The sequence below is a fragment of the Kogia breviceps genome, chromosome 9 (genome assembly GCF_026419965.1).
Source record: "Kogia breviceps isolate mKogBre1 chromosome 9, mKogBre1 haplotype 1, whole genome shotgun sequence".
NCBI lineage: Eukaryota > Metazoa > Chordata > Mammalia > Artiodactyla > Physeteridae > Kogia > Kogia breviceps.
The window spans coordinates 6,677,855-6,705,163 of NC_081318.1; the positions used below are offsets into that span (position 1 = coordinate 6,677,855).

Consider the following 27,309-nt stretch of genomic DNA (forward strand, 5'->3'; position numbering starts at 1 on the left):
TAGAAAATTGATGGGCTTTGAATTTGATATTGCATTATATGTGTTTTCATAAAAAACAATAAGAAATAGGTCCCTGTTAGTATTTTGACACAGAATGGTTCGTTTTTAGGAACAGATTACTGATATTAAGTAGAAGACCGTAGAGTGAAGGTTGTGGAAGAATGCAAAACAGTGATAATAGTTAGTGTGTGACAAAGCAGTGGTGTCCCCCCGTGCCCCGGTACACCTCTCTTAGAATGAGGTCGGGGCCTGACATTGTTTCTCATCAGTGGTTGGGAGAGAAAGCAAAGTGCATCCCTACTAATCTGGGATATTTAAAGGCTATCTAAGTCCCACATTTTCTCTGCCCCTGCTGCGGTGAACATCATATAAATAAGGCAAAAAAAAGCATTTGAGTGATTTCAGCTTTAACCCCTTGGGTCATTCTTCCTGGATGTAGAGTCTCAGATTATTATCGTAGACACTGCCTAGATCATTGCAGACACTGCCTAGATCATTGCTTCCCAGGGGTGCCTCCCTGACATTGCAGAGCTGGACAGGAAGGAAAAGCAGGGAAACCATGAGTGAGTTATTTCCAAATGCGCTGATGGACGTGACTGTTACAGTCAGACAGACATGGGCTTCTCCCGGGTTCCCCTTTCTGTACCCTCCGCCCTCTGCACAGTGCCCTGTCCTGTGCCCCTTTCACCCACGCTCTTTCTGTCCCCAGCCCAGAGGCCCTGGCCTTTAGAACAGTCACCGCTACGGTGTGGATGAAGTGTCATTCCTCCTGGGAGGAGTTGAGGGGTGTTCATTCAGGCAAACCAGTAACCGCGGGGACACAGCCCGGGTGGGAAGGAAGCAAATCTACCAGCATCCCTGGCGCCCCTTTTTTTCCTGTCTAGTTTAAATGATTCAAACATTGTTTATTTCACTATTGAGAAAAGACAGTCCACACGGCAACAAATTATTCATTCAATTTTGCCATTTTAACTATTTTTGAAAAGAGAAGCAGACACAGGCGTGTGCCGGGGCCACTTGCAGTGGGGAAACTCAGTGGAGATTCAAGGGAGGAAGAAGCGGACTGGGTTTCCGGTTTTCTGGGGTTTTGTTTTTGTTTTTTCTCTTCAAGCTGAACGGGCAAGTCACAGATTTCACTGGGGAGCCTTCTGTTTCTGTCAACAATAACTCAGGTAAGCCCACACTCAAGAAAGTTCTGCAGTGTTGATTTCTAGTTCCCAGGCTAAAGAAAAAATATTAAACAAATATGCCCTATTTTCAGGGAAACAGTTTAGAGTGATGGCATTTGGCTTAAGTGAAGCCAGTTTACAGGACCTGTAAACTTCATGGAATTTAGATTACCCATTACTGGCAAAGAGAGCTTCCTTTGCATAGAGCCAATAAAAAGTGCTAACTGGGAAGAATTTGGTCATTAACTCATGCATTTTCTCTGCCTTGTCGCTTGGTCCAGGTTGCCAGTTTTAAGATACTTCTCTCTGCATAGGAAAAGGAAGTAAATGGCAAGGCTTCTTCATGGAAAGAGGAAACTTCAAGTAATTAACGGATCCAATGAAGTGTAATTCTGGTTTAAAGGACAGTGCCCTTTTCTGGAGATGTGTTCTTAATTCACTGAGCCTCTCAGCAAGGACTCAGCGTGGAGGGAGGGGTTGGGCGAGGTGCGGAAGGAGTGAAGGAAAGGGCAGTCTGAACCTGGGAACCAAGGCAGACCTAGAAAGGACGCAGAGGGAAGGCAAGGTGTGTGGCCGCGGAAAGCAAGAGTGGGCAGGGAGGGCTTCCCTGGTGGCGCAGTGGTTAAGAATCTGCCTGCCAATGCAGGGGACACGGGTTCGAGCCCTGGTCTGGGAAGATCCCACAGGCCGCGGAGCAACTAAGCCCGTGCGCCACAGCTACTGAGCATGCGCTCTGGAGCCCGCGAGCCACAACTACTGAGCCTGCGAGCCACAACTACTGAGCCTGCGAGCCACAACTACTGCAGCCCGTGTGCCTAGAGCCCGTGCTCCTCAACAAGAGAAGCCACTGCAATGGGTAAGCCCGCGCACCGCAACAAAGAGTAGCCCCCGCTCGCCGCAACTAGAGAAAGCCCGCGCGCAGCAATGAAGACCCAACACAGCCAATATATAAATAAATAAAATTTAAAATAAAAAAAAAAAAAAAACAGTGGGCAGGGAGGTCCTGCAGGGAGGAGGGAAAGTGGAGGCGAGGTGGGCATGGAGATAAGAAGAAGTAGGTGGGGTGACAAGCGAAACCCATTTTCTGACTCACTGGGTTGACTCGGAGCAAGTGACTAAACTTCTCTGTAAAATAGAGATGGTGCTTCTTTCCCCCCACCTCCTCAGCTTTGTGTAGACAAATGAGGCATGGTTGTGAACGTGCTCTAGAAATATAAGGTTCTCTCATGAGTCGTAACTCAGAAATGATAGTTTTGCGGTACGCGGGCCTCTCACTGCTGTGGCCTCTCCCGTTGCGGAGCACAGGCTCCGGACGCGCAGGCGCAGCGGCCACGGCTCACGGGCCCAGCCGCTCCGCGGCACGTGGGATCCTCCCGGACCGGGGCACGAACCCGCGTCCCCCGCATCGGCAGGCGGACTCTCAACCACTGCGCCACCAGGGAAGCCCCAAAATGATAGTTTTTTAATTGGTCTCTGGTCTCTCTGTCCCTCAGGAACTGCCATGGGCCAAAAGGAATGCAGTCACTCTGGTAAGAAAGTGACTTCCTGTGTGTGCCTGTTTTACCCATTCTGCGCCTATTTTGTGTAAAAATCATGCTATCCTCTTGAAGCAAAGTATAAGCGAGCAGCAGTTTCTTCACTAGAGACAATCATGTCACAATGCTCATTTCAGTATTTTCCTGGTCTAAGCATTTCACTGGTGGCCGGGACCGCATCTCTGCCCAGCCACGGTCAGAGGAGCTGTCTCTGGCCCCGGAATAGTCAGGTTACTGTCCCCACCTGAAGATGGAACCCACTGTCTTGGCTACACGTCTCTCATCTCCAGAAAACTTGCCTTTTATAGGGCCAGAACTGGGTGATATAGGCAAGCTTTAGAAGGACAAGGTACGTTTTTAATTCTAACTCATCCTCCAAATACGTTTTTCTAGGAGCCCACATGGCAATGCCCTGCAGACCTAGAGAAATCTAGGGTTTTAAAAATCATTATTTTATCTGATAATAGAGCCAGCATCTATTTCATAAACGCCATACGTTGTGAGAGTATCTTTTCCTTATCATTAAAAATATTCCAGGGCTTCCCTGGTGGCGCAGCGGTTGAGAATCCGCCTGCCGATGCAGGAGACACGCGTTCGTGCCCCGGTCCGGGAAGATCCCACGTGCCGCGGAGCGGCTGGGCCCGTGAGCCGTGGCCGCTGCGCCTGCGCGTCCGGAGCCTGTGCTCCGCAACGGGAGAGGCCACGACAGTGAGAGGCCCGCGTATCGCAAAAAAAAAAAAAAAATATTCCATTGGCATGATCAGGGTAGTAATAACAAAGCAAGCTTGCTCTTTTTTTTCACCTTTGTTTTTCTTAATTGAAATATAGTTGCTTTACAGTGCTGTGTTACTATCAGTTTTACAACAAAATGATTCAGTTATGCACACACACACACACACACGCACATACATATGAATAGATTTTTAGATTCTTTTCCATTGTAGGTTATTACAAGATATTGAGTATAGTTCCCTGTGCTATATAGCAGGTCCTTGTCTGTTATCTATTTTATATATAGTCGTGTGTATATTTTAATCCCAAACTCCTGATTGATCCCTCCCCTGCCCGTTTCCCTTTTGCTAACCGTAAGTTTGTTTTCTACGTCTGTGAGTCTATACCGGTTTTGTAAATGAGTTCATTTGTATCATTTGTTTTAGATTCCACATATAAGCGGTATCATAGAGTATTTGTCTTTCTCTTCTAAGTAAACTTGCTCTTAGCAGGACCGTGTACACAGAGTCAACAAGCTCAACGTGGCAGAGGATCAGAGCTGAGAGTCATTCTGGTGGGCAAAACAGGAACCGGCAAAAGTGCTACAGGGAACCTCATCCTCGGGGAACAAGCATTTGAGTCCAGGCTGAGCGCCCAGCCCTTGACGAAGACTTGCAGTAAAAGTCGGGGAAGCTGGGGAGACAGAGAGATGGTTGTTATTGACACACCAGATATGTTTTCTGGGAAGGACCCCTCTGATTCCCTGTACAAAGAGGTACACAGGTGCTACTTACTCTCCGCGCCAGGACCCCATGTGCTGCTCCTGGTGACACAGCTGGGCCGATTCACCACGGAGGACCAGCAGGCTGTGCAGAGGGTGAAGGAGATCTTTGGAGAGGATGCCATGAGACACACAATTGTCCTCTTCACCCGCAAGGAAGACCTCAAGGGAGGCTCCCTGATGGATTACATCCATGGCTCAGATAACAAAGCCCTACGCGAGCTGGTGGCTGCGTGTGGGGGGCGAGTGTGTGCCCTTAATAACCGTGCTAAAGGGAGCGATCGGGCTGACCAAGTGAAGGAGCTAATGGACTTGACTGAGAGCCTAGTGACGGCCAAAAGGGGTGGCCACTACAGCAATAGGCTGTACAGCCTCGTAACAGGGTCAGAATGTGGAACTGTGCAGTCAGAGGAAAGACTACAGGATTTCAGAGAGAGCTTTGTAAAGTACATGGACATTCAGAGACGTTCGACCATCGTCAAAACCCTAATCCTAATAGTGATGTGCATTTCATTGTGTGCTCGGGTGTTTGTCAAATTGCAGACTCTGTTATTTTGTGTATTGCACGGAATGTGCAATTTCTTTTACCACTTACTGTTTAGCATGTGCAATTTATTCTGTAGCTTACTGTTAATTATACCCCAAAAGTTAGTGGTAATTTTTAGAAATTAGACTGGAATGCAAGACTCCTATATTATAGTTACAATCAGTGGTTCTTTATCCACTGTCATTTAGTGGGCAAATCACACACTGGGCCTCCCCTGTAAAATACAGTGCCTGAGAGCACTAAACGTTTGAGATTCTGTGAAGTGCTTAAATCTTAACATCATTCTATTTGTTAGTAAACCAAATGATTTTAAAAGTTACTGTTTGTTTTGAAATATATCTTTTGAAAGTTGTAAACATAAAATTCCTCTCATTTGCAAGTCGCTAAAGTCAGTTTTATGTTCCTAAAAACTCCTTTTCTTCTTTATACTATTACTATTTCTACTGAATATAACCAAAATAACAATAAAATTTCTACTGGGTACAGTAAAATAACAAGTAAGCTGTCAAATTCCTGAGGTCACATGTCTTTAATTCTGTGCTATGGTTTTATCCTCAGAAGATGGTAAGTGAACACGTGGCTCATTTCTGTAACACAACCAATTCATGCTCAACAATCACACACGGACACACTCACACATCAATAGTCTGTTTTATGTGCGACAAATTTGCTTAACATTGAAAGAGGCTCAGCCAGATTTTACCCCTGATGCCCGTTCCCAGTGAGTGCTGAAACACACATAGAGGCTTACGCTTCAGACAAGACGGCGGGCTGAATAGTTTGGAGTATCATCCTGTTACGTGCAACTAGAAATTTTAAAAATAAACACAATCTTTATGACTGATGAGCTCACTAGAAAATTAGGAAAACTCCAAGAATGAAGCAGACAATACACGTAAAAAGGATGTGGAGCTAAAAGGGGAGTTGAGAGCTGTAAGGACAGGCAGACCCAGAAGGCAGGGTTTACCTACAGACAAACACCTACATCAATCCCAAGATGAAGAAACTCAGCCTTGGGTTGCTGGTAAAGGTAGAGAGCTGATTCTGAGGTCTCCGATTCCCAGATCCAAACCTACATTAATCCTTCCCTAATATTATAAATTCTAATATTATAAATTAATATTTAAAGTCTTTTTTAACCAAATGTAAAATGTTCTGGTTTTTTATTTCTTCTTATGCTCATTTTTGTATGCTGTGCTTCTCAAGGAATTTTTCCATTATACTTAAGTCATTGAATTTATTTGCAGAAACATAAAATATTTTGTCATCCCTTTAATATGTACAAGAACTAAATTATTGAGTTGGCCAAAAAGTTCGTTTGGGAACTCAAACTTTTTGGCCAACCCAATACTTGTTCCTCTTCAAATTCTGATATCGGCAATTTATGATTATTTCTTTTTGTTTGAACAGCCTGGCTAGAAGTTTAATTTTATAAGTTTTACAAAAATCTAACTTTGATTTTTCCTTTATATTTTCTCTGTTCCATTTCATTGCACCCTTTTTATTTTCCCCCCCCGCTACGCGGGCCTCACTGTTGTGGCCTCTCCCGTTGCGGAGCACAGGCTCCGGACGCGCAGGCTCAGCGGCCATGGCTCACGGGCCCAGCCGCTCCGCGGCACGTGGGATCTTCCCGGACCGGGGCACGAACCCGCGTCCCCTGCATCGGCAGGCGGATTCTCAACCACTGCGCCACCAGGGAAGCCCTATATTTTCCTTTTATGCTTTAGTCTCAATAAATTCTCATGACCTGTCTTCAAGTTCATAGGTCCTTTCTTTAATGTTCAATATGTTATGAGGTCCATCCGATAAATGTTTTCTTTTCCAAATATTTTATGTTCTATTTCCAGAATTAATACTTTTGAGTTTATATTTCTCTCATGAAATTCTTCAACTCTTAACCCATTATATTTATTTTTCTATAAATTCTTTAACACTTTTATGATAACTATTTTAAAGTCCTAAGTTCCAATGAATGAGTCATCTGTGGTTCTGTTTCTAATGTTTAATCTTTTGATTATGAGCCATATTTTCCTGACTCTTCATATGTCACATAAATTTATATTGAAGACAATAAAATTGAAGTCTAAAGCTTATGTTTCCCCAGATTTGGTTTATTTTATGGATAGTGCAAGTTCATTTATCTGTCTAGTGATTACACTGATCACATCATTGGCTCCAATGCTTGAGTTGAAATGAGAATGAGCCACCATTAAGTCGATTAAGTTCACTTCAGATTCATACTACACATAACAATCTCTTACCTAAGCAACATTTTATCTAATCAACATTTGAAGTGAGAAAGGTGTAAGGCTCTAAATTGAAATGGCTTTACCTCACTAGCAGGGCCTAATGGGATAGAATAATTTCTCATTATTTTCTTGACCCTTCTCCATTGCTGCTTTCTTAGGAAAAAAATATTGTGATGAGAACGGGAAGAGTTTTCCAGGTAGACAATTTAGCATTGCCTTTAGGATCATACAGATTCCAACCTATTTAGATAACCCACACTGTTGTCAAATGATCATCTGAATTCTCTTCCACTCTGCAAAATCTGTCTGTGACAAGCCAACACCTCCAAATATTTATATACAGACCAAGTACTTACCCCAGGTATAGAAGGCTCCCTAGCTCTCTCCTCACCTATAAACGGCTCTTTTATATCTAGAATTCAGTTCCTCGGTGCTTCCTTGCTTCCACCAACCTTTGACATAGAGAAGTATATTTTCCTTCTGTCCAATTTTTGTTGTCAGTGTGGAAGCTGAGGGCTTTTGAACCATTCTCCAACTTAACCAGAAGCAAAAAAGTCCCCCATTTTAATGGATTCTTTTTCTTTTTCAGACTTTCTGCAGTTTGTCTTTAAAAACAACAACACACTTTTCAGCTAGCATTCGACTTTTCAAATATTCGTACTGCTTTCCCCTTGATGGTTCCAGAATTATAAGGACTTTGGTGTTCTGTTCTCAGTCCTTTTTTCTTCATATCCTACACATTTAGTCTGAGTGTTTTTCCCCATTCATTTGCTGTTCTCTGGCATGCTGGTATTTCTTCAAATAACCCCCCCAGTCCTTTATCTGGCTCTTTTATTAACTGAAAGTCACCCTAGGTTCTCATACAAGTCTAGGTTTGTGAGAACGTTTGCATCTCTCTCACTTGGAACTTTTATTTTATTTCTTTCACTCCAGTGTCCCATTGTATATAACATTGGAATATGAAACACACAACATTTTAACTTCTGATTTGGCTTATAAACTTTCCTCTCCTTTTATGTGATGCTATCAAACTAGGAAGCTTGCCCTGGTGCTTGTCCTATGAAACTGAATCCTGGATGACACCTACTTCACTGGTACTCCTAACAAGTAAACCTTGGTTGCCACAAACTCTCTCTCTCCCACAAAAAAGAAAGTAGGATCTACATGACACTAAAATAGTCCTTCTAAATGCTGGTGCATAGTGGCGCCAATGTCTATCAGATAGTCAATATTTCATTGAAGACGTATTTCCCTATAATCTCCTCTCCTGAGATGATATTTGGATAGTTCTTATTCCTTTGTAGCCCTGGGGATGCTGAGAGCTGAGCTCTGGCTACGTCAAGAGGACGCGGGGAGACATCAGGCATGAAGAATGATCCCAGAAGGTTTGAACTTATTATTCTCTTCTGAAGGTCTGTTCAGGAAGGATGTTTTCCTTCTGCATAATTTTTACTGGATTTATAAGGATAGAGAGGAAAACAAGGAATATGCAAATCTGAAAGGAGAAGAAGGAAGTGTGGAAATAGGGAGGAGAGGAAGCAGGAGCCCTGGATGGTTCTGAGACCCAGGAGTCTCAGGGCCTTGGCCTTGGATAGTTTCCACAACCGATGGCAAGTCGGAGAATACCAGGGGACCAAGCCCAGAGACAATGGCAAATAACCAAAAGCTAATCTAATCAGAATGCAGAGGAAAATGGAGACAGACGGTTACTTTGGGGTAGGAAGGCGATCCCAGAAAGCGCTAGCAGGGCCGTGGGAATGTGAGACGGGGAAGGGAAAGGAGCCGCCCCAGGTTTTGTTGGTGAGCATGTTACCACTGTAGACAATGATAAGAGGGATCTCACCACAGACAACTGGGTCTCTGTCCCGCCGGAGACCACGGCAGTTGGTCCAGAATAGACCTCAGATTTATCTCACTTGGTGGGCAGTGCACAATTTAATAAGCAAGGAAAATGGGGTATTTATCCACTAACTTCTCACTGTCACAGATTGAGGTCTGCTCCTGGGGACCTTAGCTCTCTGATGAATTCAGGCTGACTTTTTCACTGTGGTGTCACCAGCTCTTTGGACTTTCTTTGCCTGACACATTGGAGGTAGTTATACTTATTTGATGAATGAATGATTGAACAAATGGTGTTTGGGACTCTTTCAGTTAATCATGAGAGGACAGAAGACAGCAAGAGGTGAAGAAAACGCCTATGGTAAGAACACGCCTCACAACACGTGTTCGCCCCCAGGTGTGAGCTCCGGGTAGTAAGGGGGATGGGCTAACTCAACACTGAACAGAGAGAAGCCCCAGAGGTTTCTCGATGCTGGGAGGAAACAGCAAGAGCCCTGGGGCTGGCATTTGACCTAGATCTCTGCCCCTGACCTGCTGTGAGATATGGAGTTCTTTGACTAACCTGCACCTCCATCCCCAAGGTAAAATGAATCAACCTCCTCTGATCTCCACAGAAGGGGATGTAGAGGGAATCCAGCTGTACACTCGAGAGAACGTGATCCACCAGGTAGAAGGTGTTAGGGAACAAGGATGGAGGGTTAACCAGGTATCTTATTAGGCAGCAGGTTTAAGAGAGAGGAGAGGAAGAGGAGGGAAAGAGGGAGGGAAGAAGAGATGGTCTCGTCTTATCCTCCCGACAGCCCTATGAGGACAGCGCTACATAAATGACCCCCCTCGTGCAGGAGAGGTTTAGCACTTAGATTAAGCAGCTTCCCAGAGTTACGCAGTTGGCAGCGGGTGGGGCTGTGACTCAGACCGAGGGTGTGGGACACCAGACAGCCCTCGTGGCCAGGCCCCCCGCCCCCCCCCACCGTCTTTCTTCGGTAAGAGGGTATCTGGGAAAGGAACACAGAGGCCCCTGAAGTTGTCAAAAACGGTCCAGCTCTGCACAGTGTGGATGAGAGATAATTTACAGCCTTTTATTTGAAGAGGAAAGTAATCTACTGAGAGCCAAGTGATTTTCTAAGGGTAAAACGTGGCAAATCAGAACTGGAACTTATTTTTCCTTACTGGCCTATAGGAAGAGTTTTCTTAACCAGATACAGAGTCAAAATCCCAAAATTTCTCCAAAACTGTCTAAGTGAATATATATATATATATATATATATATATATATATATATATATATATATATATATTCATATCAACCACATACATCTCCTCTCAACTTTTCTTTTATCTCTACGAGCTTAAAAATTCCTTGATCATGTACTGATGCAGTTTCTTTCAGATTTCCATGCCCTGCTGCCTGGATCTGCTGTCATTTTATCTAAAGGAGTTCATATTTGACTTACTTACGAGAGTTGTTTTTAGCCATGATGAGTTTTTCAAACAGAAGATTTCAAACAATGCATACCCTCTTACATAGTCTTGTACAATGTTCAGTATTGTACAATATTCGATATTCTTGTACAATATTCAATATTCAACTGCCTGGCTGGGCAGATGCCACTACTCTTTCCAGAGAATACCCAATGGATTGATTTCCCTAGAAGAGGAACTCCTGTAAGTCCTTGGGGAAGCCAGAGCTAGGCTATGACTCAAGACTCATTTTTTTTTGAAGCTTTTTTAAAAATTTATTTTAAAAAATTTTTATTGGAGTGTAGTTGCTTTACAATGTCGTGTTAGTTTCTGCTGTACAACAAAGTGAATCAGTTATACATATACATACATCCCCTCTTTTTGTAGATTTCCTTCCCATTTAGGTCACCACAGAACGTTGAGTAGAGTTCCCTGTGTTATGCAGTAGGTTCTTATTAGTTATCTGTTTTATATATAGTAGTGTATATATGTCAATCCCAATCTCCCAGTTCATTCCACCCACCCCCATCACCCCCTTGGTATCCATATGTTTGGTCTCTACACCTGTGTCTCTATTTCTGCTTTGCAGATAAGTTCATCTGTACCATTTGTCTAGATTCCACATATAAGCAATATTATATGATATTTGCTTTTTTCTCTTTCTGACTTACTTCACTCTGTATGACAGTCTCTAGGTCTATCCACATCTCTGCAAATGGCACTATTTTGTTCCTTTTTATGGCTGAGTAATATTACATTGTATATATGTACCACATCTTCTTTACCCGTATTCCTCTGTCTATAGACATTTAAGTTGCTTCCGTGTCCTGGCTATTGTAAATAGTGCTGCCATGAATACTGGGGTGCATGCATTTTATCTTTTTGAGTTATGGTTTTCTCAGGGTATATGCCCAGTAGTGGGATTGCTGGGTCATATGGTAGTTCTAATTTTAGTTTTTTAAGGAACCTCCATGTTGTTCTCCATAGTGGCTGTATCAATTTACATTCCCACCAACAGTGCAAGAGGGTTCCCTTTTCTCCACACCCTCTCCAGTATTTGTTGTTTGTAGCTTTTCTGATGATGCCCGTTCTAACTGGTGTGAGGAGATACCTCATTGTAGTTTTGATTTGCATTTCTCCAGTGATTAGTGATGTTGAGCAGCTTTTCATGTGCTTCTTGGCCATCTGTATGTCTTCTTTGGAGAAATGTCCCTTTAGGTCTTCCACCCATTTTTTGATTGGGTTGTTTGTTTTTTTGGTACTGAGCTGCAGGAGCTGTCTGTATATTTTGGAGATTAATCCCTTGTCGGTGGCTTCGTTTGCAAATACTTTCTCCCATTCTTTGTCTTTTTGTTCTGTTTATGGTTTCCTTTGCTGGGCAAAAGCTTTTAAGTTTAATTAGGCCCCATTTGTTTATTTTTGTTTTTATTTTCATTACTCTAAGAGGTGGGTCAAAAAATATCTTGCTGTGATTTATGTCAAAGAGTGTTCTGCCTGTGTTTTCCTCTAAGAGTTTGATAGTGTCCAGCCACACATTTAGGCCTGTGATCCATTTTGAGTTTATTTTTGTGTGTGCTGTTAGTGCTTTTTTTTTTTTTTTTTTTTTTGGTGACCTGGGAGCCTTCATCTGCTGGTGGCAATGTTTGCCTTTTCTTTTACAACTGCATTTGCGCTTGTTTATTCCAGCAATAAAGTATTTTGAGATTTTTTTCTAAATTTGTCTTTTACCTCTTTTTTTTTTTAAGTAGTTATCTTCCAAAATGATGTAGTGTTTTGTTTTAATTATTATGTGGGGTCTTAATTATTCTTATACCTTACATTCAATCTCATTCTTGGCCCAATTCTTGTTTATTTTATATTTCCTTTCACTCTTTACACCGTTCATTTTAGGCACTCCTTTTTACTTTGGAAATAGTGTCAAATCGTGGATATCCCTTGATTTACTACATCTGAAAACATCTAAGATCTATTCTTGCTCGTGCTAGTGAAATAGCCCATGGATACGCTGAAGAGAACTGCTTACCACTCCTCAAAAATCACACACCCCCACCCCCACCAAGAAGAGACACCCAACCCCAAGAAACAAAAGACAAGGGGAGTCACTCTCATCTGTGTTACAGTGAGAGGTACTCGGGCCCAACAAGGGCGATGAAACGCGGACGTTCCGCGAATGGTGGCCGGAGGGCGCCACACGCCCGCGGAGGCAACAGGGGCCTTTAGCAACGGGGGGACGGGGGGCTGGGGCCCGCGTCGTTCTTCCGCGCTGCAGACCCCACTTCTGCCCACGCGCCTTCGAGCGGAAATGGGAGGGGCGGGGCGCTCGCGGGCTCCGGCAGGAAGCGTCCCAGCGGGGGGCGGCGCGCTCTGAGCTCGCCGCGCTCCGGCGTCCGCAGCAGCAGGCGCGCCCCGTCCGGAGGGGGCGTCCCCGGCTGCGGGGACAGGGGCCGCGCTCCCGTCGCCCCATTGTCCTTCTCGCCCGCAGCCGCGCCCCGGGACGTTCGGCCGCGCGCTCGCGCCGCCCGCCGGCACCCAGCCCGCCGCGCCGCGCCCGGTAAGGGGAGCCGGCGGGGGTCCCGGCGTCCTGGGCGGAGGCCCGGGGGGGACGGGGGTCCCGGAGGCGGCGGTTGAGTCGGGGCTACCGACTCCTCGTGGAACCTGACGCCGGTTTCCGTGCTCCGGGCTCGCGCATCGGTGAAGCGGGGCGCCGACGGCGAGCGTTGCGGCCGCGCGGACTCCCGGCGGGAGGGCAGCGGCCTCGCGGAGCGCCCAGCCCGCGTCCGCGGCCCGCAGCTTCCCGGCGCGCGAGGCCCTTCCCGCCCCGATGCCTCCTTCCTAGCTCTTCTGACTTTCCTGAGCTTCCCGGGGCTTCGTAGGGCTTCACGCAGATCCTCGTCCCGTCGGACAGACGAGCGGACGGAGACTCCCCGGGCGCCGTGCCGCGGGGGGCCGCGCGGCTCCGCTTTAGCTGTCAGCTTCCGCCGCGCGAGCCCCGGGCCAGCCCTGCCGAGCAGCCCCCGGAGGCCGGGGCGCGGGCATCACCCCCGGGGGCGATGCACGGGACGGGGACGCGATCGCTGAGCCGCGCGCCCCAAGCAAACCTCTCAGTGAACGTTGTTCTCTCGGGCTCCTGAAAAGCGGCCCCTTCTCCGCCAAACACCCCACACGTTCCCTACGACGCGGTGCCGAGCTCGCCCCTCTGGCAAACAGGTTCTGCCAAACCCCCCTGTGAGAGCCGCGCTATGAAATCACAAAGCTAAGCTCTGGAACAAGTGAGGAGGGAGGGGGCAGGTGGGCGAAGGAGAATATGAATAAGGCAGACAGAAAATATCTCTATCTTTCCTAAGACAGCATGAGAGAGCCTGCTTTCCAATGGTTTGCTAAAGTAAGGTACCGTCAAGATGAAATCAGGTTCGTATAATGTAAAAATCAGGAGGCACATTGCGCCCGTTCGCTTCAGCCTCCCGCCTAAGCCAGATCCTCCTGCTGTCCCTGTCCGATTCGCTTGAGATCTCTGCTCGCATGCTGCCCGCGACTCGCTCCTGATTCCTGATCGATCCCGCCTGGGGGACGATTAGAAGGGTTTTCCTTGCGGAGAAGTTTGGCACACCAAATGTTTGTTAATAAAATTGAGTTGGATAACATGCTACATAAATAATGTCACTGACATAAAAGATTAAAATACCAAAAAGTACTATATATTACCTATACATACATGTGTATCTCAGAATACTGGTTGCCTCTTAAGGGAAGAGGGAGAATGAGACAGGTTGGGGGGAGTCAAAAAATAAATAAATGGAACTGTAAGTGTAATGTTTTAACTTTTGCAATCAAACCAAACAGCAGCAGTAAAAATGCCCAAATACGTAGAGCTGTTCATTGCAAATAGTGGGCATTTGTTTCATTCCTCTGTGTATTTCTCCCCTTAAAATGTTTGTTTCATAACTGCCTAATCTTTAAAACTGAATACATAAAATACAGTCTCAGAGGTCATCTTAATTATAGTGGCATATTGCATGCTTGCCTTTTCTAATGCATGCTTACCTTTTCTAGCACCAAGAAGAATGACACAATATTATGCCTCATCTGAAGGAAACATTTATCCCCATAGTTTTGCCCATTTCTGGTTATATCTACCAGAATTTTTTTTAAGTGGTTATTGGGAGACCCACAAGGAAAGACATTTGGTTTAAAACTGAGCAGGAAATGAATTTATCTTGAATTTGTCCTGAATGTTGATTCTGTCCCTCAGTCATGGCACCAGCTTCTCTCCACCAGCTGCTCAGAGGGGAGGGAAGATGGTGGCCGTGCTCCGCCCTCTTCCCCTTCATCCTCTCGTGTCCATGCTCAAAGGAGCCGCGGATCCCCAATTCCCCACCCCATTGGAAGGTACATTGTGCTTTCCTCTTTGCTACTGGGATATCCATCTGATACAGAGTTTCTGGGACTGGAAATGGCCAGTACTTCAAACAAACCAATGTCATTTACAGCAAGGCAACTTTTATTCTCTAGTCTAGCAAGTTTGCTTACTTTGATTCCAATAATAATAGTAATAATAAAACAATAAAAACAATCCTGCTTCTCATTCCATAGAAGAAGACTTTCTCTATTTCATGCCTTTTCAAGTAGAGGGGAGATAATCAACTGATTTGTTTTCAAACATTTCATGCTTTCCTATAGGATGAGGAAAAAGCAGGAGTTCACTGTGTTCATATAACCTTGTTCATATAACCTAGCATCACCTGGCTTGCTTAAAGTTGTATATGGATATTTGAAAGTAAAATATAAGTTAGAAAATTAGCAATGGAAACGGCTCATCTAAGGATAATTATTCTTCACTGTCTGAATTGGAGGTGTTCTCAGGCCTTACCAAGTCCCATATGGACCCTTGCTTTTTATTCCTTTCCTTTTTTTTTTATTCCAGAAGAGAATGGAAGGGCTTCAGAGGAGCAGATACGGAACTATGGCTGAAGGTAAGAAAGCCTCCAAATTCTCAAGAGCTCTAGGCATCAGGGAAGAATCACTGTTTTCTCTCCTCCTCTCCCTCACCTCCAACACAGTGACGGAAAAGAAACCCAGTTACTTTCAACTGCAGAAGAAAAGGCAGCTCTCATGTTCTTTATTTTCCCTCCCATCATCACAGCCACACACACCAGAGTGTGAAGCTCTCCCCTGTGCCGCGATGTATGGGAAATAAGGAAATGAAACTTCAAGTCAGAAGTCAGGGGGTTTGGAAACGAATTGTGAAAATGATACCCTTCCCTGCCTGCACTCAGCTGAAAAGAGGGAAAGTTCCCCATAGAGATTTAGTAATCATGTTTGCTAAAAAAAAATATATATATATATATCCAGAATACTTAAGAAAGGGAAGAACCAACACAGAACAGAGTAAAAGGAATAACAATAACAGATTTAGGAGCCTAAAATGAACTTAATTCATTTAAGCTCATAAGAACTCCAGAAACCCTTGCATTCTCACTCTCTTCATCCCTTGAGATTTTAGCTCTTGATGCAGGGCCACCCTCGACAACACCAGTTTGGTTATAATTTCCCGTAATTCTATCAGCCAAATCGGTGATCTTTCCCACACATGTATTTCTAGTGGTCTTATCGTCTCTTCTTCAGCCACCGATCCACGGTCACCTGCCAGACTCCGTCCCTGACTTTAACGACAAGCCTTCTGTAGGCTCACTTGCAACTCCCCACCCACAAAGCAGAAACTCAGGGACATTCAGCTGGTCCTCAGTGGGAGGTCGCTGGAGCTCTGACACCTGAGCCTTCCTTTGCCCCCAAGGTTCAGATGAACGTGAGGGGCGGCCTGAGTGCTGGGAGTTGGTGGGTGGAAAAGAGGTGATACTGGTTTCTCACTTGTGACTTCTCACCCCCGCCCTCTGTCTAATCTCACATTTATTTAGCATGACACTGGCCTAAGCACCATCCCTGGAGAAGCACGGGGAGCACTTTTCTTTCTGAAAAGCTGTATTTTCCCTGGTCCTGATGAAGTCCTTGGAGCAGCCTGCATTACTGTAGCAGCTCTTGCTCTTGGCTCTGGGTCCAAGTTCGGGCTCCCAGGGGTTCCTGCCATTCAAGAGTCGCCTAAAGTTGGATGCAAACATTTGTATGTATTTAAATATCACTATTTGGCAGGGAGAGAGGTCCAGAGCTTTCATGAGATACCACGAAAGGTCCGTGACCTAAAAATCTTAAGAATCACTAACTTTACCAACAAGGACCTACTGTCTAGCACAGGGAACTCTGCTCAATATTCTGAAATAACCTAAATGGGAAAAGAATTTTTAAAAGAATAAATATATGTGTACGTGTAACCGAATCGCTCTGCTGTACTGAAACTAACACAACATTGTTAATCGACTCTGCTCCAAGATAAAATAAACAAATATTTTGAAAAAGAATCACTAACTTAGTAAAACACGGAAAGCTGTTTTTTTTTTAAATTAGGTGCAGTAGGACATGAGCGGTTTGCAACCTCGTCCTCACTGCGGATCATCCTGGTGGGTAAAACAGGCAGCGGCAAAAGTGCCACCGGGAACAGCATCCTGTGCCAGCCAGTGTTTGAGTCCAGGCTGGCGTCCCAGTCGGTGACCAGGAAGTGTCAGGGGGCAACGGGCACGTGGAACGGGAGGAGCGTCCTGGTGGTGGACACGCCCCCCATCTTTGAGGCGGGGGCCCCGGACCAAGAGGCGTACGAGAACATCGGGGACTGCTACCTGCTCTCGGCCCCGGGGCCTCACGTGCTGCTGCTGGTGACCCAGCTGGGGCGCTTCACGGAGCAGGACGTGGCGGCCGTGGCCAGGGTGAAGGAGGTGTTTGGGGCGAGAGCCCTGAGACACACGGTCCTCCTCTTCACCCACCAGGAGGACTTAGCGGACGGCTCGTTGCATGACTACGTAGCCAACACGGACAACCTCAGGCTGAGGGAGCTGGTCCGGGAGTGCGGGCAGAGGTACTGCGCCTTCAACAACCGGGCCTCCGGGGACGGACAGAGGCAGCAGCTGGCCGCGCTGGCGGCCGTGGTCGAGGGGGTGCAGAGGGAGCACCGGGGCGCCTACCTCAGCAACGACCTCTTCTTCGATGCGCAGCGGCTCCAGCAGGGCGGGGGCGAGCCCGGTGGAGAAGGTCGCGTGCGCTACCTGGCCGAGGTGCGGGCGCATGTGGCAAAGCAAAAGCGAGACCTGCAAGAGGCCCGGAGGAACCGTGTCTTCAAGGCGCTGCTCCAAGTCAAAAACTGGATCGTTTCTCACACCAGAATGTTTGCTGTTCTTGTTATATGCTTTTTGAGTTTTCTTGCCATTTTAATTAGCTTGTGTAGCACTCACGAATGCTGAGCATTTTCAGATGATACCTGCCACCAGCTTGCGTGTTTTCAGAGTCGGCATCTTTGTCTATGTGGAGAAGGAACTTTATTTGCTTTTTACATAATTCCACTTTCAATTTCCCTTCCTTGCATCAGACACACCATCCATCTTGTTCAGTTGCTTCTTATTTTCCATCCACCTGACCCATCCATAGATCAGTCCAGAGCAGCCTGTTGCCCGATGTCTGGAAACAGTTCTTTTACCCAGGCATACTTCGGAAACATCGCAGGTTTGGTTCCAGACCGCCGCAACAAAGTGACTATCGAAAGTGTCACACCAAGATGTTGGTTTCCCTGTGCACATAAAAGTTATGTTTATGCTACACTGTAGTCTATTTAGTGTGCAATAGCATTTTGTCCAAAAAAACAATGTACATACCTGAATCTAAAATTACTTTACTGCTAACCATCATCTGAGCCTTCAGTGAGTCATAATCTTTTTGCTGGCAGAGAAGGTCTTCCTCCATGTTGATGGCTGCTGACTGATCAAGGTGGGGGCTGCTGATGTTTGGGGCAGCTGTGACAATTCCTTAAGATAAGACGGCGGTGGAGTTCATTGCCAATCAACTGACTCTTCCTTTCACAAGTGATTTCTCTGTAGCACACAACGCCATCTGATAGCATTTTACCCACTGCAGAACTTCTTTCTACGAACGGGTAGAAAGAAGAATTGGAATCAGTCCTCTCAAACTCTGCTGCTGTTTCATCAATTAAATTTATGTTATATTCTAAATCCTTTGTTGTCACTTCAACAATGTGCACAGCACCTTCACCAGGAGTAGATTCCATCTCAAGAAACCACTGTCTTTGCTCATTCATAAAAAGCGACTCCACATCCGTTAAAGTTTTATCATGAGGTTACAGCAATTCAATCACATCTTCAGTCTCCACTTCTAATTCTAGTTCTCTTGCTGTTTCTACCACATCTGCACTTACTTCTTCCACTAAAGGGTTGAGCCCCTCAAAGTCGCCCATGAGGTTTGGAATCAGCTTCTTCCAAACTCCTGTTAATGTTGATATTTTGACCTCTTCCCATGAATCATGAATAGTCTTAAGGGCATCGAGAGTGGTGAGTCCTTTCCAGAAGTTTTTCAATTAACTTTGCCCAGATCCAACAAAGGAATCACTATCATCTATGGCAGCTATAGCTTTACGAAATGTATTTCCTAAATAATGATACTTTAAAGTCAAAATTACTCCTTGATCCTTGGGCTACAGAATGGATGAAATCTCAAACTGCTTAGAACTGCTTTTGCTGCATCCCATAGGTTTTGGGTCATTGTGTTGTCATTGTCATTTGTTTCTATGTATTTTTTTATTTCTTCTTTGATTTCTTCAGTGATCTCTTGCTTATTTAGTAGCACGCTGTTTAGCCTCCATGTATGTGTGGCTTTCACAGTTTTTTCCTGTAATTGATTTCCAATCTCATAATGTTGTGATCAGAAAGATGCTTGATACGGTTTCAATTTTCTTAAATTTTCCGAGGCTTGATTTGCGACCCAAGATGTGATCTATACTGGAGAATGTTCCACGTGCATTTGAGGAGAAAGTGTATTCTGCCACTTTTGGGTGGAATGTCCTATAAATATCAATTAAGTCTATCCGGTCTATTGTGTCATTTAAAGCTTGTGTTTCCTTATTTATTTTCATTTTGGATGATGATCTGTCCATTGGTGTAAGTGGGGTGTTAAAGTCCCCTGTTATTATTGTGTTACTGTCGATTTCCCCTTTCATGGTTGTTAGCAGTTGCCTTATGTATTGAGGTGCTCCTATGTTGGGTGCATAAACATGTATAATTGTTGTATCTTCTTCTTGGATCGATCCCTTGATCATTATGTTGTGTCCTTCCTTATCTCTTCTAACAGTCTTTAAAGTCTTTTTTTATCTGATACAAATATTGCTACTCCAGCTTTCTTTTGATTTCCATTCACGTGGAATATCTTTTTCCATCCCTTCACTTTCAGTCTGTATGTGTCCTTAGGTCTGAAGTGGGTCTCTTGTAGACAGCCTATACATGGGTCTTGTTTTTGTATCCATTCAGCCAGTCTGTGTCTTTTGGTTGGGACATTTAATCCATTTACATTCAAGGTTATTATCAATATGTATGTTCCTATGATCATTTTCTTAATTGTTTTGGGTTTGTTTTTGTGGGTCTTTTTCTTCTCTTGTGTTTCCTGCCTAGAGAAGTTCCTTTAGCATTTACTGTAAAGCTGGTTTGGTGGTGCTGAATTCTCTTAGCTTTTGCTTGTCTGAAAAGCTTTTGATTTCTCCATCGAATCTGAATGAGATCCTTGCTGGGTAGAGTAATCTTGGTTGTAGTTTTTCTTTTTCATCACTTTAAGTATATCCTGCCACTCCCTTCTGGCCTGCAGAGTTTCTGCTGAAAAATCAGCTGATAATCTTATGGGGATTCCTTTGTATGTTTTTCTGTTGTGTTTCCCTTGCTGCTTTTAATATTTTTTCTTTGAATTTAATTTTTGTTCGTTTGATTAATATGTGTTTTGTTGTGTTTCTTCCAGGGTTTATGCCGTATGGGACCCTCTGTACCTCCTGGACTTGGGTGACTATTTCCTTTCCCATGTTAGGGAAGTTTTCAACTATAATCTCTTCAAATATTTTCTTAGACCCTTTCTTTTTCTCTTCTTCTTCTGGGACCCCTATAATTCAAATGTTGGTGCATTTAGTGTTGCCCCAGAGGTCTCTGAGATTGTCTTCAATTCTTTTTATTCTTTTTTCTTTATTCTGCTCCTCGGCAGTTATTTCCACCATTTTGTCTTCCAGCTCACTTATTCATTCTTCTGCCTCCATTATCCTGTTATTCATTTCAGTTATTGTGTTGTTCATCTCTGTTAGTTTGTTCTTTAGTTCTTCTAGATCTTTGTTAAACATTTCCTGTATTTTCTCAATCTGTGCCTCCATTCTATTTCCGAGATTCTGGATCATCTTTTACTATCACTACTCTGAGTTCTTTTTCAGGTAGATTGTCTACTTCCTCTTCATTTATTTGGTCTTGTAGGTTTTTACCCTGCTTCTTCATCTGTGACATTTTTTTTCCCCTTTTTTATATGAGTGGGATTGTGTTCCTGTCTTACTGGTTGTTTGGACTGAGGCTTCCAACACTGCAGTTTGTAGGCTGTTGTGTAGAGCTGGGTCTTGGTTGCTGAGGTGAGGACCTCTGGGAGACCTCACTCCGATGAATATTCCATGGGGTCTGAGGTTCTCTGTTAGTCTAGTGGTTCGGACTCAGAGCTCCCACTGCAGGAGCTTCAGCCTGACTGCCAGCTCATGAACCAAGATCCTGCAAGGTGTGTGGGGCAGTAAAAAAAAGAGAACAATAACAAAGTAAAAAATAAAATTAGACTAGGAAATTAACAACTATATTAGAAAAAATATAAAAATAAAAATATAGGGCTTCCCTGGTGGTGCAGTGGTTGAGAGTCCACCTGCCGATGCAGGGAACACGGGTTCGTGCCCTGGTCTGGGAAGATCTCACATGCCGCGGAGCGGCTGGGCCCGTGAGCCATGGCCGCTGAGCCTGCGCATCTGGAGCCTGTGCTCCACAATGGGAGAGGCCACAACAGTGAGAGGCCCGTGTACCGCAAAAAATAATAATAATAATAAAATAAATAAGGGGAAGGGTGTGGGGAGGGGGGAGGGGTGGGGCTTAGGTTCAACAGAACAGAAGAGACCCAGGCATGCCTCCTGCCTCTGGTCTCAGAGGGCAGGAGACCCCACCTGGTAGCCCAGCAGGCTGCCTGTGCCCAAGTGGCTGGGGCAAATGCCCTCTGCTCCTTTCCCACTCCTCCAGTCCTGGAGGACCCCTACCGCCTGCCTCTCTTATTCCCTCCTCCTATGCCTCCAGGACCAACCCAGCCCAGAGGGGACCTCTGAGGGCATAGGACCTGGCCCGAGAGCTGGGCAGACTTCCCCGCTCGATTGGGCAGGGGAAACGCTGGGCCCACTCCCCACTGATCCCAGCCCCTGAGGGTCCCTCCAGGCGTGGGAACCCCTCCACCCTCTCAGCCACCCCTCAGGGGCACTGGTCCTGTCTGGCCTCCACTTCTCCTCCCCCCTCAGTACCCCCATGTCCTACTGGTACCCTTAGGGGTTCTTCCCATCTCCTTGGGCATCAGTGTCCCCCACCAGCGACCAGTAGGCACCCTCTTTGTGGGGAGATGCGAACTCTGCGTCTCCCACACTGCCATCTTGACTCTGCCCCTCCTATCTTGGCTTTTGACATGCCTTCCTCACTAAGCTTAATTATTTTTAGCTTTTGATTTAAAGTGAGAGGCGTGTGCACCCTTCCTTTCACTTGAACATTTAGAGGCCACTGTAGGGTTATTCATTTCAATATTTTTATTTCTTGGGTGTAGGGAGACCCAAAGAGAGAAAGAGACAGGGGAATGGCTGGTCGGAGGAGCAGTCAGAGCACACACATTTATCAACTAAGTTCACTGTCCTATATGGGTGCAGTTTGTGGCACCCCTAATCAATTATAACAGTAACCTCAAAGACAACTGATCACAGATCACCGTGATGGAAGGGGGCATGCAGAAGTCATTCTGGCTTATATGTGATTTAACTTGAACTTTATGCTAGCTAGAACAGCCTGTTTTGTGGTGTATTACATGTACATTGTACATCTGCTTTAACCATTAAAGAAAAGAATGCATTTAAAAATCACAATGGAGGGAGTTTCCTGGTGGTCCAGTGGTTAGGGCTCTGCACTTCCACTGCAGGGGGCATGGGTTCAATCCATGGTCGGAGAACTAAGATTCCACAGGCTGCACCGTGCAGCCAACAAATAAATAAACAAAAATAAAAATAAAAATGGAATAACTGTGGTTCAGGCATTCAAAATGGAGCTGGGTGGCCATTGTGGATGTGGTTTCAGACACACTCTTGTGTCGCTGAGAACTTGAATCTGCTGAAATGTATCAAACTCAAGGATACCACCAGCTGTTCTCAAAATATATCTGCTAGCCACTGCCAGCTACATCTTTATGGCTTCAAGGACCCCCTTGTAACTATGAAACCATTTTGGACCCCAACCAAACGTTGCTTAACAAGCACCTTTACTTCTTGCCAGCTTCGATTGTAGTTCTTGACAAACAATTATGTAATTTTACGATTTTTGCCTTTATAATCCCCCCATTTTGTAGGAGCAGAACACAATGCAAATGCTTCTGGATCTGTGTCTCCCAGGCTATAGTTCTCAGTTTGGCGCAGATAAAACTCTTTTCTATTCCTATTGTAGACTGTTTATGGCTTGCTCCCATCAACACCATAACAAATATAATAATATTGAAAACAGTTATGAATATTGTGAGAATTACCAAAACGTGACATAAAATGAGCAAACACTATTGGAAGAGCGGCACAGATAGACTTGCTCCATGCAGAGTGGCCACAAATCTTCAATTTGTAAAAACCACAGTATCTACAAAGCACAATCCAATGAGGTCTGCCTGCATATTTTTCTCTAGTTTTCTGCTTGTTAATGGAAAAAGGTAAATAATAATACTAGTTACTCCATCATAGCCAAAACCAGAAGACTCCTCCCTCATTTCTTCTTTATGCAGAGTATAAATTGAAGACACTAGACGTTTGTACTATTGATCTCCCCACATTCTGAATTTTGCTGCTGACATCGTTATGATGTCATTTAACGCGTTCCTCTGCGTCACCATTTTTGTAAACTGGAAGTTAGTTGTGGTTGGTTTGATCAGACAGATCAGAATAAAGTTCAATTTTTTTTACAATGTTACTCAGTGATGATGGTCTATATTTCCATAGGGGGTACTCAACATCTGGTTTTCCCTCTTTTTATGTTAGCACTCATTGGTGATCATTGTGTAGATCCATTATTCTAATAGGTATTAAAAATGGTGATATCCGGGGCTTCCCTGGTGGCGCAGTGGTTGAGAGTCCGCCTGCCGATGCAGGGGACGCGGGTTCGTGCCCCGGTCCGGGAAGATCCCACGTGCCGCGGAGCGGCTGGGCCCGTGAGCCATGGCCGCTGAGCCTGCGTGTCCGGAGCCTGTGCTCCGCAACGGGAGAGGCCACAACAGTGAGAGGCCCGCGTACCACAAAAAAAAAAAAATGGTGATATCCTATTCTAAAATTTCTTTTTCATTAAGTAACTAGAATATTTCTATTAGGATATTCTTTCCTTCACATATTTAGTAACCTGAAGTATAGTTTATTCAGGAAAGACAAAATAAATGCTTGATAAACACCAGGATATATTACAAATGGATAAAAGATTTAAATGTTAGCAAAAAGGAAAATTTTAAAGTCCTAGAAGGAAACAGAAAAGTATTCCACTACATGTAATCCATACATGTGGAAGGTCTTTCTAATGGTGACTCAAAAGCCAGAACACACAGATAAATTTATTGATTAATTTGCCTATATAATAGTGATACATATCTACATTACAAAAGTAAAATTTGGGGGACTTCCCCAGTAGCACAGTGGTTAAGAATCCACCTGCCAATGCAGCGGACACAGTTTCAATCCCTGGTCCAGGAAGATCCCACATGCCACGGAGCAACTAAGCCCGTGCACACACAACTACTGAGTCTGCGCCCTAGGCCCCACATGTGGCAACTACTGAGCCCACATGCTGCAACTACTGAAGCCCGCACGCCTAGAGCGCGTGCTCTGCAACAAGAGAAGCCACCACAATGAGAAGCCCGCGCACCACAACGAAGAGTAGCCCCCGCTCGCCACAACTAGAGAAAGCCCGCGCGCAGCAATGAAGCCCCAACACAGCTAAAAGTAAGTAAATAAATTTAAAACGTTTTTAAAAAATTTTTAAGTAAAATTTGAATGACAAGCTAGAAAATAGTATTTGTAACTCATCTAACAGGCAAATGTCTAGTCTCGCTAACATGTAGAGTTCCTAGGAAATTGAAAAATAAAAAACCAACAACCCATTGTAAAAATGGACAAAACAATGTAAAGAGAATCAACAGAAAAACAAATATATTAAACATATGAAAATAGGCTTAATGCCACCCACATGGAAAGAAGGGCACATCAAACAATTCTTAGATGTGATTTCTCTCCTATTTGGTTTTCAAAACTCGAAAATATGAGACAAACAGGTGCCTTTGTACTTCATTAGTGAAAATACAAAACTGCATGACACATGTGTAGGGAAATATAGCAAAGAATGCAATGTTATTTCAAACAGCAAAGGTTGGAACAATCCCCAAAGGGCCCTAAACTGAGACGTGAAAAAATAACCCCCTGCATAACTACACAAAAGAGTACTATGCAGCTGTATAAAATGAATAAGCAAGCACTCTAGATACTGGTATGGGAAAATCTCCATGACATATTGTTACGTGAAAAGAACAAGATGTGGAGCTGCAAAAATAGTACACTACTTTTTACGTTTAAAAGGGAGAATAAATTAAGAATATATACTCAGATATGCTTATATTTGCAGAAAGAAACACCGGAAGTATACTCAAGAAATACAGTGATTAATTTTAGAGAACTGTGGGAGAATCAGGTGGACAAAGTAGAACCAAAACCTCTTAATATTTGCTTTTCCATAATTTTGAATTATGGTAAAAAAACACATAACATGACATACACCCTCTTAATAGATTTTCAGGGTATAGTACGATATTGTTAACTTTAAGAACAATGTTGCACAGACCTCCAGAACTTTTTTATCTTGCATGGCTGTAACTCTGTACCCATTGAACAGCAACTCCCCATTTCCTCCTTCCCCTAGCCCCTGGCAAATACTATTATACTTATTGTTTCTAAGAACTTGACTACTTTAGATATAAATGGAATCACATGTACTTCTGTGACTGGCTTTTTTCATTTAGTATAATGTCTTCGTGGTTCGTCATATATTGTAGCATTTTAACAAGATTTCCTTCCTTTTTTTAATCACTGAACAACATTCCATTGCACATACATATATAATATATAATATCTCTTCACACCTGTTACAGTGGGCTATTATCAAAAAGACAAGAGACAAATAATGTTGGCGAGAATGTAGAGAGGAGGCACCCCTTGCATGCTGTTGGTGGGAATGTAAATTGGTGCAGCCACTATGGAAAACAGTATGGAGGCTCCCCAAGAAATTAAAAATAGAGCTATCATATGATCCAGCAATCCCACTTCTGGGTAGATATCCCAAGGAAATGAAATCAGGATCTCAAAGAGATATCTGCCCCCCTATATTCATTGCAGCATTATTCATAATAGCCAAGATATGGAAACAACCTAAGTATCTATTGATGGATGAATTAAGATGTGGTAAAAACATACAATGGAATATTATTCAGCCATTTTTAAAAAAAGGTAACCCTGCCATTTATCACAACATGGATGGAACTTAAGGGCATGATGCTAAGGGAAAAAAGCCAGACAGAGAAAGACAAATAACTTGTGATATGACTTATATGTGGAATCTAAAAAAGCTGAAGTCATAGAAACAGAGAACAGAATGGTAGTTGCCAAGGCCCAGAGGAGTGGGAGAAATGGGGAGATGTTGGTCAAAAGATATAAACTTTCAGTTATAAGATGAATAGGTTTTGAGGATCTAATGTTCAACATGGTAACTATCGTTAACAATACTGGATTATATACTTGCAAGTGGCTAAGAGAGGATATCTTAAATGTTCTCACCATCAGAAAAAAAGGTAATTATGTGAGGTGATGGAGGTGTTAACCAACCTTACTGGGGTGGCCATTTTGCAATATATGCATGTATCAAACTCTCACGTTGTACCCCCTAAAGTAACGCAACGTTATATGTCAATAATATCTCAATAAACCTGAAAGAAAATTCTTTTGGATAAATATCCAGAAGAAGAATTTCATACTTTTTGAATTTTGAATCATTTGAATATATTTTTCTATTCAAAAATTAAATTTTAAAGAGTCCCCAATCTTATTTACAGTTGTATTTTTATTTTTTAAACAGGAAGGAACTTGAATGTAAAATGTATGCTGCATTGTAAGCATACAACAGGCTACCTCAGTAACCAGAGGTTATTATTATACCTACATATGATTATTCATACGGAATTGAATTCTCAGATTGAACCTCAAGACTTTTACTATCTGTTTTATTTTAACTCACGAATGTAAGAAAAAAACATGGATTTTTCAGAAACTATCACCCATTAAAACCTTAAGTCTAACACAAATATCAGAAGCCCTAGAAATCATTAAAAGATTTTTGTACTGGAAGGAATTAAGTAATTGGTAGCTGGAATAATTCCTTCTTTCATTCAGTTTTTTAAGAAAGGAACATATTATAATGTAAACAGTTGAAATCAGAGCACATTTTGAGGAAGACAAATGAGACTGAAATATTTTGATAAGTTCTTGCAGTGCCTAGGCCATCCAACATGACCCCTGACAGCCTTAGAAAAACCTTAGCTTGCAATGTCGTTGGCTTTGTGCAAAACCTTTTTTTTTTTTTTTTTTTTTTTGCGGTATGCGGGCCTCTCCCTGTTGTGGAGCACAGGCTCCGGATGCGCAGGCCCAGCGGCCATGGCTCACGGGCCCAGCCGCTCCGCGGCACGTGGGATCTTCCCGGACCGGGGCACGAACCCATGTCCCCTGCATCGGCAGGCGGACTCTCAACCGCTGCGCCACCAG

The 27,309-nt window shown here is 44.0% G+C and overlaps 2 protein-coding genes across 3 annotated transcripts; both read left to right on the plus strand.

Moving 5' to 3' along the window:
- Positions 1 to 1,098: 1,098 nt before the first annotated feature.
- On the plus strand, positions 1,099 to 5,062 carry GIMAP2 (GTPase, IMAP family member 2). The gene is given in 4 exon segments (XM_067041875.1): positions 1,099 to 1,172; positions 2,663 to 2,698; positions 3,928 to 4,861; positions 4,863 to 5,062. Coding segments are annotated over 3 exon segments (996 nt in total). The 5' UTR covers positions 1,099 to 1,172; positions 2,663 to 2,670; the 3' UTR covers positions 4,897 to 5,062.
- Positions 5,063 to 12,713: 7,651 nt separating this feature from the next.
- LOC131762147 (GTPase IMAP family member 5-like) lies at positions 12,714 to 19,265 on the plus strand. 2 transcript variants are annotated; one of them, XM_067041876.1, is made up of 3 exons: positions 12,714 to 12,843; positions 15,214 to 15,262; positions 16,749 to 19,265. In XM_067041876.1, the coding sequence occupies exons 2-3, from the start codon at positions 15,220 to 15,222 to the stop codon at positions 17,633 to 17,635; spliced, it is 930 nt and encodes a 309-aa protein (XP_066897977.1). In that variant the 5' UTR covers positions 12,714 to 12,843; positions 15,214 to 15,219; the 3' UTR covers positions 17,636 to 19,265. The 2 variants fall into 2 exon arrangements, with proteins under 2 accessions (XP_066897977.1, XP_058929431.1); XM_059073448.2 differs by lacking the exon at positions 12,714 to 12,843 and adding an exon at positions 13,625 to 13,700.
- Positions 19,266 to 27,309: the final 8,044 nt, after the last annotated feature.